This window comes from Diaphorina citri, unplaced genomic scaffold (assembly GCF_000475195.1).
Source record: "Diaphorina citri unplaced genomic scaffold, Diaci psyllid genome assembly version 1.1 scaffold230, whole genome shotgun sequence".
NCBI classification, from domain to species: Eukaryota; Metazoa; Arthropoda; class Insecta; order Hemiptera; family Psyllidae; genus Diaphorina; species Diaphorina citri.
The window spans coordinates 114,648-135,411 of record NW_007377667.1 but is presented as its reverse complement, the minus strand read 5'-3'; the positions used below and the strand labels follow the sequence as shown (position 1 = coordinate 135,411).

Genomic DNA, 20,764 nt, shown 5'->3' with positions numbered 1-20,764 from the left:
CAAATGCCAGACAAGGTCGGGGTCAAGTACCGCCACTTTTCTTCAACATCAAAACTACAGTAACAACAATGTAATAATTTATTTTCTTTAATAACAAATACATAATAACGGTACCCATCTGACTATCTATCAGAGCAATGTTTCTCTGACAAGGGACCGATGAGTAAATTTCCTTCTAAAAACATTATAATGCATGGATTCGGTATTCCATAGTCCTGCTTTCTGCTAAGGTTGAAGGGTTTATAATTACCAAATGCCAGACAAGGTCAGGGTCCAGTACCGCCACTTTTCTTCAACATCAAAACTACAGTGACACCAATGTAATAATTTATTTTCTTTAATAACAAATACATAATAACGGTACCCATCTATCTACCAGAGCAATGTTTCTCTGACAAGGGACCGATGAGTAAATTTCCTTCTAAAAACATGATAATGCATGGATTCGGTATTCCATAGTCCTGCTTTCTGCTAAGGTTGAAGGGTTTATAATTACCAAATGCCAGACAAGGTCAGGGTCAAGTACCGCCAGAGCAATGTTTCTCTGACAAGGGACCGATGAGTAAATTTCCTTCTAAAAACATTCCATTCATTTCATTACTATTTTCTTAAATGGTTTCAATTCAATACTGAAGGAAAAAAACTACTGAATCAGAGTCATTAACAAAAAACAAATGGAAATTACACAACGAAGTTGAGAATTCAGAACAAACGAGTGATTAGAATTCAAATTAAAAACTGATTAATTAAAAGGTTATCCACCTCCAAGTTCCAATGTATATTTCGAGTTCTACGAAGACCTCGTAAGGTTGTTATCTACCACTGAACTCATATAATAATTCATAAAATTAAATACAAGGCGGATGTTACTTGGTGCTTACGGCTGGTTTGGATTTTTTTTTTTTTTCGAGAGGAAATAAAAACTTACAGGATGGTGAAAAATCGGTTACTTATAGAGAGAATAGTTTAATTTAAACACTCTATTTAGGACTTTTATAGACACCACACTATTGTCTGCAATGGCTGAGAATTCCTTCTTTATGTAAATCTCTCGAAATAACTACAATGTCTCAGTGAATTCTCATCTGAAAGACATAACAATCCCTGTCATTAAGAAACCACAGAATGAAATGGAAACACAATTTTTCATGCTCGTACGAAAAGCAAACCATAAACCTATGCTGAAGGAAATTTCAGTCCCATCCGACAGTGAAATTGTGACAACCTTCAAATCGAGCCAGAAATCTTGGGAAGACGAAATGTACCATGTTAAGCAAATTACCCTCCGCTATAAGACGAACTCATTAACCTGTCGAGGCCCTAGGTGACGCGATACGAGAGGACAAATTAATGAGATGCCGCCTGTCAGAGACTCGTGTCTTCGGCCATTTCAGTGGACTTACATAACAGGAATCACACACGCTTGAATTGATAGACTTTGACTGTCACGATTAGGTGAGAGTAAGCTTTGAGTAAATGAAGCTTTTGGTGAATCCTATTAAAAGGCAAAATCTCATTTCTAAAGTGGATTTTTCTACTAAATTTTTTTCATTATTTCGAGGAATTTTTCAAAGTGAATGTACCAAAAAGTTCAAAGTGCCATCCAGGAAATCCACCTTTACCACATAAAATTTTGTTACCCACCCTCCAAGCCCATGAATAAATACTAACTTACTAACCTTAGAGGAAAAATTCTCCAAGGGGTTAACGTCAGGTTATGTGCAGAATTGAACTTGATCTTGCTGACAAAAAGAAAGAGAATAAAGCGAAGAACGTCAGAGTTCACGACAAGGTAGGTGGCCTCTTCCAAGGTGACGGCCATAATATTCCAAAGCCTATAACAATATACTGGCAAGAACCATAAACTAATCATAACAAGCAAACTAATAAAATAATAAAACACGAATATGATTAGACACGTGCAAAATAAATTAGGATATTGTTCTCGGTATTGAGGAGCAAGTGATGAGGAATTATTGAAAGCGGCGTCTCTGTCACAGACGAGATTATTGGAGCTTTGTACACAGCACCACAGAAATGATTAGAACTGTCTAAAGGAGAGGCTTTAAAGATGGCAAACTAAAACAAAGAGCTGACAAAGGTTTATTCATCGGCAAGTTTTACCCACCTTAGTTGCTTCATATCCAGTAGCTAAGTGACGTCTGAGAAATGGTAATCTAGTAGACAGATCTACCACCCGAGTCGTGGCGGAGCCTAGTAAATATTAATTCGCAATAAGATCAATAATATTATTGAGATAAGTGGATCTATCCAAGACGAGGCCCATCTTCTCGTCTGCCCAAATGTAGGTACTTAACTAATCAATAATATTATTGAGATAAGTGGATCTATCCAAGACGAGGCCCATCTTCTCGTCTGCCCAAATGTAGGTACTACCTGCAGTGAACAAGACCGGCTGCTAGCAAATGATGCGGCGATCAGAATACTGGAAGAGGAGAATCTGACACGGTCATTGGTCAAAGGGGACACGGAAAGTAAAGTAAAAGTTCTCGGTATTCTACAGATAGGGGTTATAATACTATCGTAGGACACATATCAGAAAAACTCATCTTCCGATAGCTTCAAGATCCGTATCGGAGGACCGAAATATAAATAGGTCCCATTATAGATGTGAAGTTCCTTACTCAAGGAATTGTGCATCTGGAAGGCTTTCCAGAAAAGTCATAAAATTTCCATCGATAATGCCCATGACCCCACCTCATTGAGCGTAAAATGTGACGAAGGAATCTGACAAAGATCCAACTTCAAAATCGCCAATTAAAACCATTAGCCTGTCCTATTGTTCATACAGTAGTATGAAAAGTTGCTTCCAACTTTCATGATCTGCCTTTATAAAACTTGAGATTTCAAGTCTTTATAAAACTTGAGATTTAATTTTTCCTAATTTTGTATTTTCATTGTTCAACAATATGGCTAAATCAACCGCTCCATTAAACTGATCTGCCTTTATAAAACTTGAGATTTCAAGTCTTTATAAAACTTGAGATTTAATTTTTCCTAATTTTGTATTTTCATTGTTCAACAACATGGCTAAATCAACCGCTCCATTAAACTCAGAACCTTCGGCTCATCTTCACTGAAGCAAGAACCCACTGAATAACTTCTAGTTTACAAGCAGAACCTTCGGCTCATCTTCATTGAAGCAAGAACCCACTGAATAACTTCTAGTTTACAAGTTTCCACTCAAGAAGAGCCAAACACTCCTGAGCACCCCCTGGGATTCGCAACAGGGGTGTTTTGTAGGAGTATTGTCTTACCTTTCTTGTATTAACTCATCAAACAATACACCGTCATCTTTGATAATTTGGCTCCGATCATTAGATTAAATAATAGGAAAAACATAATACTACTACAATCTTGTACATAATTATGTACTCGTAATAAATAAAATCGCCAAAATCCTTTTTCAGAGATAACCAAAATTAATGGCTCCCAAAAATCTCAGGTGAAAGAAGATTACATTACAAAATGATGATCTTTATTGTGTGAGAATATAATAGAAAGTCAACAAAAAGTTACAAAGGTACTAATCACATAAGGCACGCGTTCAAACAAGTTCAAACACAAAATGAAAATCAAGAAGTATGAACAAAGATCTGATGAGGCAAACAAAGAAGAAATCTGAGAAAATCCATTGAAAAATCAAAGAAAAGATACCATCAAAGGAAATTGACAATCACGAGACTAGAGTTCTTTGTTTCCCTAACAGTGTTACTCATATACGAGTATACGTGGATCAGCTGGATCAGTCACCACTTGTAAATTTGACAGAAAAAGGTAAAAGAATACCAAAGCATTTGAATGGCAAAACCAATTTCATCGAAATACTCGAGAGTTGAGAAGCAACAAGACCTTTCTCCAGGCCCTAAACCATGACCATGGCGAGTAGAGACGACTCACAAGACGTCAGTAATAAATCCGACAGGGAAAAAGATTCCAAGAAAGCAGAAGGTCATAGCAACTTATCAGTAAATCCTATCAGGAAATCGCTATAAGCACATTAGAGGCTAGTCAAGTACTGGTCAATAACAATAAAATAGCTGCTCCATACAACGCGAATATCAATCTGGTGATAGATCAGGTTTGCAACAATACCTTCCGAGACCGTTATGTTTTGAAATCGAATCTTGTGTTGAATAATCTTGACATCAAGTTCATTCAACACAATATCTGCCACAGTCAAAGCTTTACCTAGCAAAAGGAAAGGTCATAGAAGTTGTTCAGTTACCTTATGAGCGAGTAGGAACAGTGTGCACTACATCCGCAAAATATTATAATGCATGGATTCGGTATTCCATAGTCCTGCTTTCTGCTAAGGTTGAAGGGTTTATAATTACCAAATGCCAGACAAGGTCAGGGTCAAGTACCGCCAGAGCAATGTTTCTCTGACAAGGGACCGATGAGTAAATTTCCTTCTAAAAACATTCCATTCATTTCATTACTATTTTCTTAAATGGTTTCAATTCAATACTGAAGGAAAAAAACTACTGAATCAGAGTCATTAACAAAAAACAAATGGAAATTACACAACGAAGTTGAGAATTCAGAACAAACGAGTGATTAGAATTCAAATTAAAAACTGATTAATTAAAAGGTTATCCACCTCCAAGTTCCAATGTATATTTCGAGTTCTACGAAGACCTCGTAAGGTTGTTATCTACCACTGAACTCATATAATAATTCATAAAATTAAATACAAGGCGGATGTTACTTGGTGCTTACGGCTGGTTTGGATTTTTTTTTTTTTTCGAGAGGAAATAAAAACTTACAGGATGGTGAAAAATCGGTTACTTATAGAGAGAATAGTTTAATTTAAACACTCTATTTAAGACTTTTATAGACACCACACTATTGTCTGCAATGGCTGAGAATTCCTTCTATTTATGTAAATCTCTCGAAATAACTATAAATTGCTGAGAATTCCTTCTATTTATGTAAATCTCTCGAAAGAACTACAAATTATTATCATCAATACAGGTATACTAAACATTTAAGTGGAAAAACGAAATCATTCCGACTCTTGCTGGATCCGTTTGTTATAGCGGAGGGTAATTTGCTTAACATGGTACATTTCGTCTTCCCAAGATTTCTGGCTCGATTTGAAGGTTGTCACAATTTCACTGTCGGATGGGACTGAAATTTCCTTCAGCATAGGTTTATGGTTTGCTTTTCGTATGAGCATGAAAAATTGTGTTTCCATTTCATTCTGTGGTTTCTTAATGACAGGGATAGTTATGTCTTTCAGATGAGAATTCACTGAGACATCTGCCCTTCTCTTCATAGAATTGCTAACTAATTGATCATATGCTTCAGCTAAAGCGTCACCTTCTTCAGTATGTTCAACATTATTGCTTATAGCTTCACAGGGACTGTCTTGAATATGGTTTGAAATCAGACAATTCATTTTACCTAGGTTCAAATTATACTTCTGGGAAATATCCAGAAAGATCTTTTGGACAGCAGACATAGATTCATCCAAACAATGGAAAAGTTTCATGTTAGGATAAAGCTTGTGGATTGTTTCTTCATACCTCTGCTGTAGCAGTAATATTGGAAATCGGGAACTTTGAGTATCCCACCTTTGGCTTTTGTACAAAAAGTAATTTTGAAAATATATGATAAAGTAACGTAGTTCTTTTTGAAGTACACTATGAGGAAAATAATTACAGCAAGTATCCAGTAAAGTAAGGACTAGCACAACTCTGGACAAATCATCTGCAGGCTCTAAATCTACAAGATGTGTAATGATGCTATACAAAGTGGTGATTATTGTGTCTTTTTCCACTAGATCACAGTGAATGTATAACTCTCCCAAATAAGCAACCATAGCTATTCTTCTCTGAGACATTGCTTTGTCCATCACTTCTAGTCCAAGTCGGATGTCTTCTAATACATTGTCCACAACTTGTATCATTTGTTCTTCATATTCTTCAGATAAACTCTGCACCAACTTGGCCATAATATTGATCTTGTCGAACTTTATATTGTTCGGATTACTTAGACATTTGATGATGTACCTCTCCGTTTTTACATCATTCCAATTCAACTTTTCTATTAGGTCTTGAGCCAATACTAGAGTATCTTGATCTAGTTTTGTGTAAATCACATGCCTGATGAATTCGTGGACCACGGGTCTTGCTTTGCGTACACTAGGGGATACATTGACTTCTTTCATTGGGATTATCAGATGATAAATAGAATCAATCATATTTTTGTATTTTAAATCCAATATCACGTTGTTTTTACGAACTAGCATCTGTTCTAAATAACTTTTTGTTCTGAAATGATTTTCTGGCGAAAAGTATAGATATTTTCCACAGTTTTCTAAAAACACACAAGCCATTTCAATATGATGATGAGAAAAATCATTAAGTAACAATTTCAAGCAGAATAATCCATAAATGCTTGAAAATAATTTGAACTTTAAAAGTTCTGATATAATTTTAACATTTTTTATTTTATTTTCCAGTCTGATCTGATCTTTCTTCACGATAAGATACCTGAATTGTTTGTAATACTTGTCAGCTATTTTCTTTGCAATGTCAGGATGTACTTGGTTTACGATTGCAAGGAATCTACAGATAAACGGGAACAAATCATAACGGGTCCTAGGAAGAGCATAAAAGTATTCAACAAGTTTATTTCGAGCTTGTTTACTATCATAGGTTATGAGGAATTCGATAGCACAGGTGTCAATCATGTATTGATTTAGACAGCTTGATAAATTGTTCAGGAATACATGCAGTTGTGCAGTAGCTTTATCTTCGTCCTTATCCGCCTTGTCATTCCATTCTTCTTCATCTTGGTTAAACACTTCCGTCACAAATTCATCTGCACTGATTTCTTCGTTCAAAGTTTCCTCCGTCACTTGCTGATAAACGTTCAGTTCAAAGTCAGGGTCCGAGTCTTTACTAGTCAGGAGTAAATACTCTTCTACATTGGGTAACTCATTGTAAAATTTCTCTGTGGCTTCATCTCCCCAAACTTCAAAGATCAACTGCTCTCGAGTCATACCCTGTATGTCACTGCACAAATTTTCACAAGCCGTCTTCTTCAACAGAGGTTTTGTGAAATCTACTAAGTCGGATATCTTGTCAGTGTAATAATTCAATGCAGCGAACTCTTTTTTGAAGCTTTCCAATTGTTTTAGTTTATCAGGATGAACATCACCTTTTTCTAAAAGATGATCATTATAACGTTTCTCCAAAGTGGAAATTATTTCAAATGTGTGTTTCAGAGACAGGCTTAAAGAGTCATAATATTCTTTTAATAAATTTTTTACTTTCACTTGAAAATTTGGTGATATTAACCGCCCAGAAGGGACCTCTATGTTGTATTTATTAGAGAGGATGCGAATGTTTCTGGGAACCGCACCAACAAAATCTTCACCACAATATTTGCAGAAATTGAATATGATATCAATGTTTTTATGAGCCGTGAGATCAGCTCTGACCAGGGAACATAGGGTATTGTACAATATGTCCAATGACTCTTTGTTGTGAAAAATACCACTGATGATTAGTTCGCAAAATAAGATCAAATCAACTTTGTACTTATGTCTGTTGAACACTGGTGAATTCTCATATAGGTCTAAATATTTCTTCCAATATTCCAAGTAGTCACTTGCAAAGTCAGAGTAAATAAGATGTAATTCAGAGGACACCTTGACCGCTGCACTAATATCAGATACTTTTAACTTACAATGGATTAAAGCTTCTATTATTTCACTTAGGTATTTACTCAAATTCAAATTGTTAATGTCTTTTAAAGCTGTCTCTAGTTGTTCACTAGAGAATTGCTTCAGTTTCTTTATAAATACATTGTTCCTCTTCAGGTTTGATTTCAAGTTTTTCGAATCAAATTTGGTTCCATTATTATTTTTGTTTGTTTGCCACCAAATCTCTTTTTTGTGATTTTTGTCCTCTAGAACTGAAATATATTTGACCAACATTTCTCGCTCTTCGTTTTCTATTCGGTCTGAGTAAGCTTGAATATTTAGTACGCCTGGCACTGTCGACATAGCAGAAGAAACGAAAGATTCCTGATTGAAATTAAAATCGGGATTATTAAAAGCAACTTGTGAAATCTGAATATGTAAAATAATAAAAATGAAACACCACAGAATTTTCTCGAGGAAAATCACCAGCCAGTGGCATACACTCGGCTTGGAAACTGAGATGTAAACGACGGCCCTTATTGCAGCAATCCATTCCGATGTTTATGTGATGGTTCAAATTGAAATACAGAATGCAGTATTGCAGCCTCTACTCGTATTTTGTCTTGTAATGGTGTTGTCTCAAATGTCAGTGCATTTGATTTGAATATTCAGGTTAGTTTAGTCATAATTGAAACGCGCCTCTTCAATCAACACCTTCTTATCACAGGAAATGTCACCGGACAATAAAATACCTTGGACAACATACACTGTTGCCGTTTGATAGCACCTCTTCAGATCCCAGATAGATTCGAGAAGTTCAAATTCTAGGATCTTTTGTGTATTGTTACCACTTTACATGCTCTCTGAAGCTCATTTAAGGAATTATTTATGTCCAACATACCATAATTTCCTTGAATTAACACAATGAGAAAAATTGCAAAATAGTAATCTCCACTAACCAATACATATTTGCGAAACCAAAAGTTTTCAAACGTCCTTTGTGGCAAAACATATCGGGATTGAGAAGGTTACAATAATAAACTTGATAGATTGTGTAACCATAATTGTTCTCCGATAGACTTGACTTTGCATTGCAAATGCACTAGGCAGGCCTCACTTGGCAGACCTCAATATGAATATGGATTATGTCATCCACACATCCAGTAACAACATACATCAGGGTGTTGAGAGTTCGTGTAGGATGATAACAGCCAGTTAACTGTTATTGTTATGCTATTATCTCTGGATAATAATTCTTCTTGATACGACTGCATATTATTGCAACAGAGGTGTATCATTATGGTGCAATTTAATCTAGTTTTTATCATAGGCCAACAAATGATCATCATTTTGATTTTTTACGTAGGGATGTAAACGACGGCCCTTAACAGTCTACGGCTCACTTGCACCGAATCCATATACCCAAAATGTACTGGGCTGAGTTGTTGCATGGAAGTAAAACATACATATGTAGATATTGGTGAACTTCACACTTGATAAATACATCAATATTTCACAATCTAGTTCAATGCAAGTAAGAAATAGTCCAAGGTATAAGGTTAGATCATTGTATTCTTCTGTTTTTAAGGAGTAGTGACACATTTTCAATATTTACGTAGGACTTTTTTAGATCACAACTAAGTTCAATGCAAGTAAGAAATAGTCCAAGGTATAAGGTTAGATCATTGTATTCTTCTGGTTTTAAGGAGTAGTGACACATTTTCAATGTGCGGTCCAAGCATTTTCAATATTTGGTCATGTGATTCTATTTACTACGATACCCAGTTCAATGCAAGTAAGAAATAGTCCAAGGTATAAGGTTAGATCATTGTATTCTTCTGTTTTTAAGGAGTAGTGACACATTTTCAATACGCGGTCCAACCATTTTTCAATATTTGGTCATGTGATTCTATTTACTACGATACCTATCAATAGTATCAATAGACATTGTTGTGATCTTACTGTTACATCTCCTGAATCTATTATGCTTTGTACTCGTTGTGGACCAGATGATGAACAAGAAGAGTCAACGGTCCAGAACAATGACGGCCTCACAACAGCTGCTAATGAAGAACAACATCATACAGGCTATGAGGCATGTGTAGAATAATGTAGATCATATACGTAGAAAAAATAATAGTATATGTGTGGACCAGATGATGAACAAGAAGAGTCAACGGTCCAGAACAATGACGGCCTCACAACAGCTGCTAATGAAGAACAACATCATACAGACTATGAGGCATGTGTAGAATAATGTAGATCATATACGTAGAAAAAATAATAGTATATAATTGTAAAAGTTAATATAGAACATAAAAACAAGCATCATTCAATAGGATAAGGAAAGTCGTGTGATGTTCACACCAGATTTTTTTACATCCCGATTAAGCATCTTAGGCCATTTACGGGATGGGAGAAAGGTTTATTGAGATTTAATTAATAAAAAAATACATAAATAATAAACTGTAGGTACTGAGTTTTATCCGGGTTTAGAGAAATAGTACTGAGATTAATTTATTATTGTTAATGTTGAACATCGAACTAAATGTGTAGGTTTAACCATTCCAATCAATAAACAAAGCAGAGCATTCCAGGATTCTGAAACGACCAAAGCGAAAATTTCAATGTGATATTGGAATTGGATATGTGAAGATGAGAAGACTGAGGTCCACATAATTATGCTGAGTACTATGCAGAATAACTTCCAGTAAGCTAAAGGAAATGTAAACCAATTCAACAAAGTTGAAATGGGACGGTAGGAAAAACTAGCACAAAATAGCATGGCACGCAATGAAAATGCTTCTTTTAGCACGACCAAAGCGAAAATTTCAATGTGATATTGGTCATATTGGATATGTGAAGATGAGAAGACTGAGGTCCACATAATTATGCTGAGTACTATGCAGAATAACTTCCAGTGAGCTAAAGGAAATCTAAACCAATTCAACAAAGTTGAAATGGGACGGTAGGAAAAACTAGCAAAAAATAGCATAGCACGCAATGAAAATGCTTCTTTTAGTAGTAGGTCTTTTATTATGCACTTGTATAATTATAAGCATGAGTTTTCTATTTACATTGCATGTTCATATGAAATGAATACTTTCTGTTTTAACGTCATATTTATTTAAGTAATAGGATTACAGTCTAAACTTGGAATGTATACCTCTATCTTACTCGAATTCCTTTTTGAGCAAACGAAATTCCGCTTTGCCGGAGAGAAATTACAGTCTAAACTTGGAATGTATACCTCTATCTTACTCGAATTCCTTTTTGAGCAAACGAAATTCCGCTTTGCCGGAGAGAAACTCACTCTCTGTCTGATTCATCAAGTAGTCAATTACACATTACATTATAATGCTGCAATGAACGACTCACTGAAATAATATGTTTACTTCATAATAATAAATAACGTAAAATTACGTACCAGGAGTCTTGAGACGGGTAAATTTCGGAAAGAACCTCATAGTCATTTCTTTTTTTGAAATAGGGAGTCTTCGAAAACTATCCAAGAGCAACTCTGATAATTCTAAATGACTCCAATAAGTTCGATGTAATAATTATTATGGCAGGTATTACACTACATGTTAGGAGGTGTGAATTACCATGATTTCAGTAATAATTACCTACAGAGCTACCAAGAAGTACCTTTACCAAGGCATTTTTGCAACAGGAAAAAATACCTGTTGGTGTACTCATACGCTGATTTTGAAGAGAACACTACATGTTAGGAGGTGTGAATTACCATGATTTCAGTAATAATTACCTACAGAGCTACCAAGAAGTACCTTTACCAAGGCATTTTGCAACAGGAAAAAATACCTGTTGGTGTACTCATACGCTGATTTTGAAGAGCTAATTATAAGCATGAGTTTTCTATTTACATTGCATGTTCATATGAAATGAATACTTTCTGTTTTAACGTCATATTTATTTAAGTATTACTTACTGTTTCATGGGAGGAAATGCAGGTTGGTAGAAATCTTTCATTTGCATTTATAAATAAATTGATTTCGACTCAGTAAGGTTTACCTGCATAGTCCACACACAACTAAACATCTTTTCGTAAATTAAACCTAAGCATGTAGATAAGAGCCGGGATAATTCAAGGAGATTATCTCATCAATATGTACCAATAGCGTTGAACAGTAAAATATTGTTGAATGCAACAACTAGCGAAAGAATCGAACACAAATTATTCAATGTATGAAGAAGATATCGTAACATCAACTTCCTGGTGATCAAACAATAGCTCGCATGCTCAATACTCACACCAGTGCTCCTTGACACCAACACTATCGTTAATCGTGATTACTGATTAACGTGAACATTTAGATAACATACGAGAGCTGAGGTAAAATATCAAGCGGTACCTTTCAAACACTATGTGCATCTCTGCTCATTCTTTCACTTTTACGTAGATATGCCTTCAGAAAGATCAGAAAAGTCTGACCTTCCCATCATCAATAATCGTGATTACTGATTAACGTGAACATTTAGATAACATACGAGAGCTGAGGTAAAATATCAAGCGGTACCTTTCAAACACTATGTGCCCTCTGCTCATTCTTTCACTTTTACGTAGATATATATGCCTTCAGAAAGATCAGAAAAGTCTGACCTTCCCATCATCAAACTAGTAAACATCAAGCGCCATAACACAAGGCAAAGACAATATTTCCGGGACCACCAACGCTGATGCTCAAAAAATTGATGAAAAATTAAACCTGTCAAATATTATACTAACCAACACAAGGCAAAGACAACATTTCCGGGACCACCAACGCTGATGCTCAAAAAATTGATGAAAAATTAAACCTGTCAAATATTACTAACATTCTTTCTAAGGTACTACAAAAGCCCGGTATCATAAATTGGGTCAATGTTGCACAACGTGGTAAGGTTATTAAAGTTATATTAGCAATACTCTCTCAGTTCTTTGTCCTGTGGTTCTAGAGATAATCACTCCGGTCTGCCAGTCAAATAGTTTCTCTATGAGTCATCAAACTGGAATCGCCCTAATGACTTCGCGGAATTCTAATTCCTAGTCGTGAAATTTAATTCAAGGCCATCCACCATATTCTGAACATGTGCCAATACCCGTGGTAAGGACCTTGTTAAAACATTGTCATAACTGGTGATATGTTACAAATGGACACAAGTAATAGCGGTCATACTGAAAAGTCTGAAAACTATTTTGTCTCGGAACAGATGGAAGGTTTCGTCCGAGTTCAAATGTAAGCCAAGTTCACAACCATGTAAAAGTTTGAACCAATTTAAATCTCTATCAGGGAGCCGCGGAGATATGTGAAGACTGTGTCCATATTAATCATACGTGTATCAAAAAACTGGTTGTCGGGCAATTTGATAGAAATCTGAAACTTGTTTACTACTCGTACATGCCCCTCTTGCTGATTATATTTGACCAATTAGATTTTTTTTTGTTAGTAAGCCCATGTATATTATTACATATATGTAAATATCAAGTATTACAGTCTATACATGTTTACTGTTGATGGATCGATTATATTCTTTTCTTGTCTGGATTAATGAAGAATACATAGTAACAGAAGTTCACTTGATTGACGAGGGGATGCAAGGATTGTGAAATAAACCCGAAATACCTTTCAGCATTAATGCTGCCATGCATCTTTTCAAGTTTGATCCCTGCTTCGGCCAAGCCTGAAAAGTTAGGCGCGCCTGGGGGATGGAATGACCACGAGATCTCCCTATCAGCAAGAAATTTATGATTGTGAAATAAACCCGAAATACCTTTCAGCATTAATGCTGCCATGCATCTTTTCAACAACAAAAATATTCTCCTGTTCTTCAATTAGGCTCGGAGACCACACTGACCCCCTTCTAAACAGGATAGTCGGAGATACAAAAAACACCAGAGAGAAAAGTGTTTTATACCATTTAGCAGGTAAACATAGTATATGTTAAAACTCTTAACAGACTAATAATAATATGCGTACTAATAATAAGATACATGTTTACTGTTGATGGATCGATTATATTCTTTTCTTGTCTGGATTAATGAAGAATACATAGTAACAGAAGTTCACTTGATTGATGAGGGGATGCAAGGATTGTGAAATAAACCCGAAATACCTTTCAGCATTAATGCTGCCATGCATCTTTTCAAGAACAAAAAAATATTCTCCTGTTCTTCAATTAGGCTCGGAGACCACACTGACCCCCTTCTAAACAGGATAGTCGGAGATACAAAAAACACCAGAGAGAAAAGTGTTTTAAGGTAAAGTTTTCGAGTTCAAAATCAGATCAGCAACAGTGTGGGTGAGATGTTTTAGGTTTCAAAACATGGGTTGAGTCGATACCTTGGGTAGCTTCAAGTTGGTCTCTGTCAAATCCCACACTCTGTGTACAGTTGCACTCATTCCCTTGATATTAGCATTGTGGTCCCGCTGAGCCATGCTCAAATTGGCATGCTCGTAAATTACTTGGCTAATCTGGTTTACATACATTTCGGACCATGTTTTTATCAATAGTGGATTTCATTTTCATTATTACTAAACTACCTATTGTGTTTCTGTTTAGCCCTTGGGAACACCGAAAAGCGATCGACTAATTTTCTGTATTTCATGTTTCATTTCTGAACACGAGGATGACTTTCTTTGCCATACACTTACTTTTATGCACCGAAAAGCGATCGACTAATTTTCTGTATTTCATGTTTCATTTCTGAACACGAGGATGACTTTCTTTGCCATACACTTACTTTTATCAAATATAGTGATTGGATATTGGATACATAAGGAGCAGGTACATTCTCCTCAAAAGTAAGTTAGTTTCAGATCACAATCATTTTGCTATTGAATCGATTTGAGTTTTTCAATATCAAATCTCTTGTTCCTCTGTTCTAAGAACTAAGAGTTAAGTAAATAAATCAATGTTCTCATTAAACATGAAATACCCAGCTGAGTCAGGGTTAAAACCAGAGGTGGCTTGAATTTTCAAATCAATGGCAAGCGTGAATCACAACATGAAAAAAATCCACTTGCAAAATTCAGCTGAACAATGGGCGCTTAATTTACTTGTATAAATTTCAAAATTTGACAATTTTAAAAGGTTTTTTGAAAGAATGTATAGAAGTTTCAAAATATTTCGCTTCATTAGCTAAACTCCTACATACACCTGTTTAACTCATTTGATTTTTCTCATAAATTAGCTTCGTAATAGGCGAAATAACACATGGCACACTAAGTATTACATCCTTGGTTGTTAAAAGGTCTTTTTTTCCATTTCATAACTATATCACGATTCTCTTTAACTACTATTATTTACTACCTAAATTAGCTGAGTATGTACTTATTTTAGTCCATATAGGAGGTGCCTAACGACAACAAATATTTACGATAAATCACCCCTTCTAAATACAACAGCTAAATGGATCTTTTGGTTTTCCAGACCAGCTCCTACATACACCTGTTTAACTCATTTGATTTTTCTCATAAATTAGCTTCGTAATAGGCGAAATAACACATGGCACACTAAGTATTATATCCTTGGTTGTTAAAAGGTCTTTTTGTCCATTTCATAACTACATATATCACGATTCTCTTTAACTACTATTATTTACTACCTAAATTAGCTGAGGATAACATACGAGAGCTGAGGTAAAATATCAAGCGGTACCTTTCAAACACTATGTGCATCTCTGCTCATTCTTTCACTTTTACGTAGAAAGATCAGAAAAGTCTGACCTTCCCATCATCAAACTAGTAAACATCAAGCGCCATAACACAAGGCAAAGACAACATTTCCGGGACCACCAACGCTGATGCTCAAAAAATTGATGAAAAATTAAACCTGTCAAATATTACTAACCTTCTTTCTAAGGTACTACAAAAGCCCGGTATCATAAATTGGGTCAATGTTGCACAACGTGGTAAGTGGTTTCTTAAATCTTACTTCGGTGTCATACTTTCCACATATTAACCATGGTGTGTAGTACACTTACATCTAACACGTACTCAGTATGTGAGTACAAAAGCGTACAACTTTCAAGCACTTAGGTGTTAATTGTCTATGTCTATACACAATTTTATTACACATGTACATTGTACATACTTATCTCAAAGCTAATGCTTTACAAAACCTGGCACTTATCTCCTTATTTTTCATATCATTTAGTTCTAAGCCCTCCCCTTACTAGCAACTAGCAACCCAATACTCATATTGGCATCATTTTTTGGTAGGATGACGTTTATGTAGTAGCCCTTTTCAGAAACGTTGATTGTCTATGGGCGCCTTCTACCAAATTTAATGCAAAATTTAAAGTTTACAAAGATCTACCTAGGTAAGGGTTAAAAGATCTAATAAGTATTAACACCGTTTCAGCAAAATCATTATCCTACATAGTAGAGATTTTTTATGCCTAGTTGAGTGTTTTTAGTTTAATCTCCATCTCTGGGTGGTTTTTCAGTTTATTACCCGATTTCATTATTGTTTAGAATGTTTTGGTTTGAGTCCTTAAAATTGCATCTGTGGTTTGTCCTTGATTCTCTACCTCTACTTGGCCAAGTTCATTGTGTTCGAACTTCGAAATGATAAAAATAACATGATATTTCATCACTTTAATTCCAGTTTTTCTATGTTTGGAATTAAATAGATTGTACAAAATTAGATTTAAAAAAAAAAAAATGTATTTTTAGAACTCTATAAATAGCACAACTCTATAAATTGGCTCCTATTTTCGCAGCTGGGGAAAAAAGCTTATTATCTTTGAAGATTAAGGGGGGAAATAGAAGAAGGTAAAGGTCAAAAGTCTTGTAAACATTTGAAATCTGATACCTGGGACATTGGTACAAGATATGGTGGCAATTTGGTGTTATGTTCGAACATAAATTCCATTGTCCAGTCCAAATTGGCCACCTATTGGACATTAGCCCACGCAAACAGGTCCCAAACAAAAGGTCAACCGTGCCAAGAAGCTATTAAGTCGATTTTTAATTTGTTTGAGCACTATTTGAGATGTTCTGGATGACTTAATTAATTATAGCAATACCAATATTAACCCTTAGCAGGATAAAACGATACTGTTGTCACCTGGATTCTGCGAGTGGTGATATTTCCTTTTTTTTTTTTTTTTTTTTTTTTTTTGAAATTTCAGATTTCGCTACAGTAACAACAGCACAGCAGGAGTTAGGGGGTAGAGGTAGACTCTAAATGCCTTTGGCATTCAAACTGCCCAATCGTTCTTGTAATAAAATGACTATTATTAAAGTTATATTAGCAATACTCTCTCAGTTCTTTGTCCTGTGGTTCTAGAGATAATCACTCCGGTCTGCCAGTCAAATAGTTTCGCTATGAGTCATCAAACTGGAATAGCCCTAATGACTTTGCGGAATTCTAATTCCTAGTCGTGAAATTTAATTCAAGGCCATCCACCATATTCTAAACATGTGCCAATACTTGAATAGATTCATTTGGTTCCTCTTTGAACAATATTTTGGCGGGAACAAATTTATTGTTACAAACTTGCCAAATCGCGCAAGCGCCTTGTTTTGAGCGCTAGAAGCCAAATGTTTCCCAATAGGTCCGCATCATGTGTGGTAATTGACCGCAAGACAGATCAATTACCCTTACCGCATCACAAGTGGCCCGACAGTTGAAGGATTGTTGGTGTGCGTGTGGTTTCATTGGATGCCCTTGTAGTGGCGTTTCTTCACGGTCCGATGCAGTAATTTGGGGGCAAAGATGTATGAAAAGAGCGAAATTTTTAAAGAATTGGTATTCATTCATGTTCAAGACACTAAAGGTGTCAATAGGAGATTCATTTAGACTTTAGACTAACTGGTGCCTTCCACACAAGTTTTCTTACAGAAGTACTACAAATTTTCATTCACATAGGATTTCAACAAGCAGAAGAAAATTTTCGAGGAGATTTGAGGTAAGATATTTAATTATTGATGTAGGAGCTAGCGTTAAATCTGAATTTTCCAGCTCATGTATTTCAGAGTTCGTTGACCTTTAGGCTTTTCATTCAGACTTAAATAGCTCAATAACCTTTACCTTCTTAGAGCGAGTGTAATACTGTCTCAAAGGTTACAGTCACTTGGGTATGTAAAGCAAAAGGTATAATAGCAAAATTTGAATAAGATCCAATTTACTGATTCAGTTATTTGAATATTTTTTTAAACAGTACTCCTTTAAAGGATGTTACTCAAACAGGAGGTGTAGGCGGATCCCTCTAAAAATTATATATGTAAAATTAAAGAAATCATCGGTACCTCTTACCTACGTAAATTTTCAGATTGAATAAAGTAGGCCGTCATGAAACTACGCAAAGTTACAAGTAAAAAATTATTTAAATAAAATTATTGTAATAGGTAACAAATTATTGTAAAATTTAAATTTATACATGAATGAAGGTTATAGAAATGAGACGCTTCCAATCAATAGTATTGATAATGAAACTAATGAAGAGTACTTCCGCCTCAGAAGCAATATGAAGGTTATAGAAATGAGACGCTTCCAATCAATAGTATTGATAATGAAACTAATGAAGAGTACTTCCGCCTCAGAAGCAATAAAAAATTAAATCAGTTTTATGAGCTCATTACTTTTATTTCTAGTGTAATTCAGGAATAAAGTTTGTTTAACAAGTGTTGACTGTATGTACTGACTAAGATCAGTTTTATGAGCTCATTACTTTTATTTCTAGTGTAATTCAGGAATAAAGTTTGTTTAACAAGTGTTGACTGTATGTACTGACTAATAACATTAGTTTGTTATGTACGTGGTAAACTTATTGATCTAGTGATCAACAGTTGTGATCTACTGATCAATAGATGCGTGGTTTGATTATGAATAAGAAATAAATAAATAAACAATTTTTATTACATACAAATCCGTGTTTGCAAGTAAGCGTGGTGAAAAAAAAAAAATCTAATAAAATCTTGAGAAAAATAAAATTGAGCTCTTGTCTCAGGTGGTTCTTTTTTCCACCAGCAAAGTGCAACGTGCCATATTTGACTTGAACTTCATTTGCTATATTTCCAACTCGCGTGTTGACCATAAATCATTTCCTTTCTAGATTGATTTTACATGTCCAAAACCTCAACTCCTCAAAATCAACATATCCTGTCAGCAAACTAAATCTACCTCACCCAGGTAGGTAGATTTAATTGAATATAAATTGTAAGCTGATGGATGGAACAATAAAAAACCCCAAATTTGATTATGAATAAGAAATAAATAAATAAACATTTTTTATTACATACAAATCCGTGTTTGCAAGTAAGCGTGGTGAAAAAAATTCTAATAGGTAAAATCTTGAGAAAAATAAAATTGAGCTCTTGTCTCAGGTGGTTCTTTTTTCCACCAGCAACTGAACGTGCCAAAAACCTAAAGTGCAACGTGCCATATTTGACTTGAACTTCATTTGCTATATTTCCAACTCGCGTGTTGACCATATACATGAAACTCGGAGGAGAGTACGATAATTAAGGAGCATACGGTAATTCGCCAAGTCAGATTATTTCTCTCGCGTTGAACTTTGAGAGACACGGATGTGAATGGTATCCGAAGTGTTAATGTTAAGCAAACGTTTTGTGTACCCACTACACATAAATGTAGCCATACCTATACAGGGAATGACGTTTTGTGTACCCACTACACATGGAGCATACGGTAATTCGCCAAGTCAGATTATTTCTCTCGCGTTGAACTTTGAAAGACACGGATGTGAATGGTATCCGAAGTGTTAAGCAACCTTGACCGTGGTCATTGCACGTTGTGGTGTAGGTACTTCAAGTATACGCACATACACTTGACTCCAGAACGTTATGGCTTCAAACCATATAGCAGAACTAACCAATTTTCAACTCAAGCCTCTCTCTCTCTCTCGTTTTAATAAGAGTGAAATTTTAACAGGTGTAAATTTTATTCTCATTCTCCTGTACTGTTTTCTACGTTTCATACATTAAATAATGCATGTACTCAATGAAGGAGGAAGTGAACTTTGAACCTTGGCCACCAGATCTAGATAATGATACACCTCGCAATGAAATCAACATAGTCCAACATGTTCTTCATGTAAGAGGGGTGTTGATATGATGGAATTTGAAACGCCTTTTGATGTCGTCAATTATGTATACTACTGTGTCTTATCCTTATCGTATTTCTTACTGAAATGTTGCGATTTTATCCCTCCCAAAAATACTTAATAATATCCGCAGAACCGTTGTCTAAGTTTAAATTTCGAAATCAAGGACTAAGGCCACAGGGTGAAAATCAGTTTATCTTAAGAACTGATAAGTTCTTTATTTCCGATTTCAATTTAGGATTAATGCAACCTTGACCGTGGTCATTGCACGTTGTGGTGTAGGTACTTCAAGTATACGCACATACACTTGACTCCAGAACGTTATGGCTTCAAAACATATAGCAGAACTAACCAATTTTCAACTCAAGCCTCTCTCTCTCTCGTTTTAATAAGAGTGAAATTTTAACAGGTGTAAATTTTATTCTCATTCTCCTGTACTGTTTTCAACTTTTCATACATTAAATTTAATAATGGATGTACTCAATGAAGGAGGTATGTAATTATGTATACTACTGTGTCTTATCCTTATCGTATTTCTTACTGAAATGTTGCGATTTTATCCCTCCCAAAAATACTTAATAATATCGGCAGAACTGTTGTCTAAGTTTAAATTTCGAAATCAAGGACTCAGGCCACAGGGTGAAAATCAGTTTATCTTAAGAACTGATAAGTTCTTTATTTCCGATTTCAATTTAGGATTAATTTCCAGCGTTGCCATTTAAGGAATTCGTTTCCTCTGTGTCAGGTCACAACAATGGTACCGCTTTGATTTAATGGACTATTGGAAGATTTCAATTGGATGTGGGCAGAATAAGACTCCTGTAGAGCTTTCTTTGTCATTTACATTACCTATACCCAGAGTTGTGTTCTTCCATCAACATGTGGGTCTTATACACGAGACATCATACAGTTTCGTGATGTGAAATTTAAATTAATAAATACCCACTGATATCATGTTTAATTGAATTTCTTTCCTTACCGACGCTCCTTGGTGAGTAAATGGCGAAAACAGT

The 20,764-nt window shown here is 35.3% G+C and overlaps 2 protein-coding genes across 2 annotated transcripts in view; both read right to left on the bottom strand.

Moving 5' to 3' along the window:
• Window positions 1–20,764, bottom strand: part of LOC113466223 (dentin sialophosphoprotein-like) — a 205,872-nt gene that overhangs the window by 94,884 nt on the left and 90,224 nt on the right. The gene's annotated exons all lie outside the window — the stretch shown is intronic.
• On the bottom strand, window positions 4,984–9,183 carry LOC103506359 (regulator of nonsense transcripts 2-like). Its single transcript, XM_026821429.1, has 2 exons — window positions 9,049–9,183; window positions 4,984–8,200 (listed from the first exon to the last, which is right to left on the bottom strand). The coding sequence occupies exons 1-2, from the start codon at window positions 9,127–9,129 to the stop codon at window positions 5,030–5,032; spliced, it is 3,252 nt and encodes a 1,083-aa protein (XP_026677230.1). The 5' UTR covers window positions 9,130–9,183; the 3' UTR covers window positions 4,984–5,029.

What these genes read in the sequence shown, in the direction of transcription:
- LOC103506359 (XM_026821429.1), bottom strand. Translation starts at nt 9,129, where the DNA reads ATGCAACAACTCAGCCCAGTACATTTTGGGTATATGGATTCGGTGCAA. An exon ending in TGTTAAGGGCCGTCGTTTAC is followed by an intron (nt 8,201 to 9,048) that starts ATCCCTACGTAA and finishes GCCGTCGTTTAC; the next exon opens with ATCTCAGTTTCCAAGCCGAG.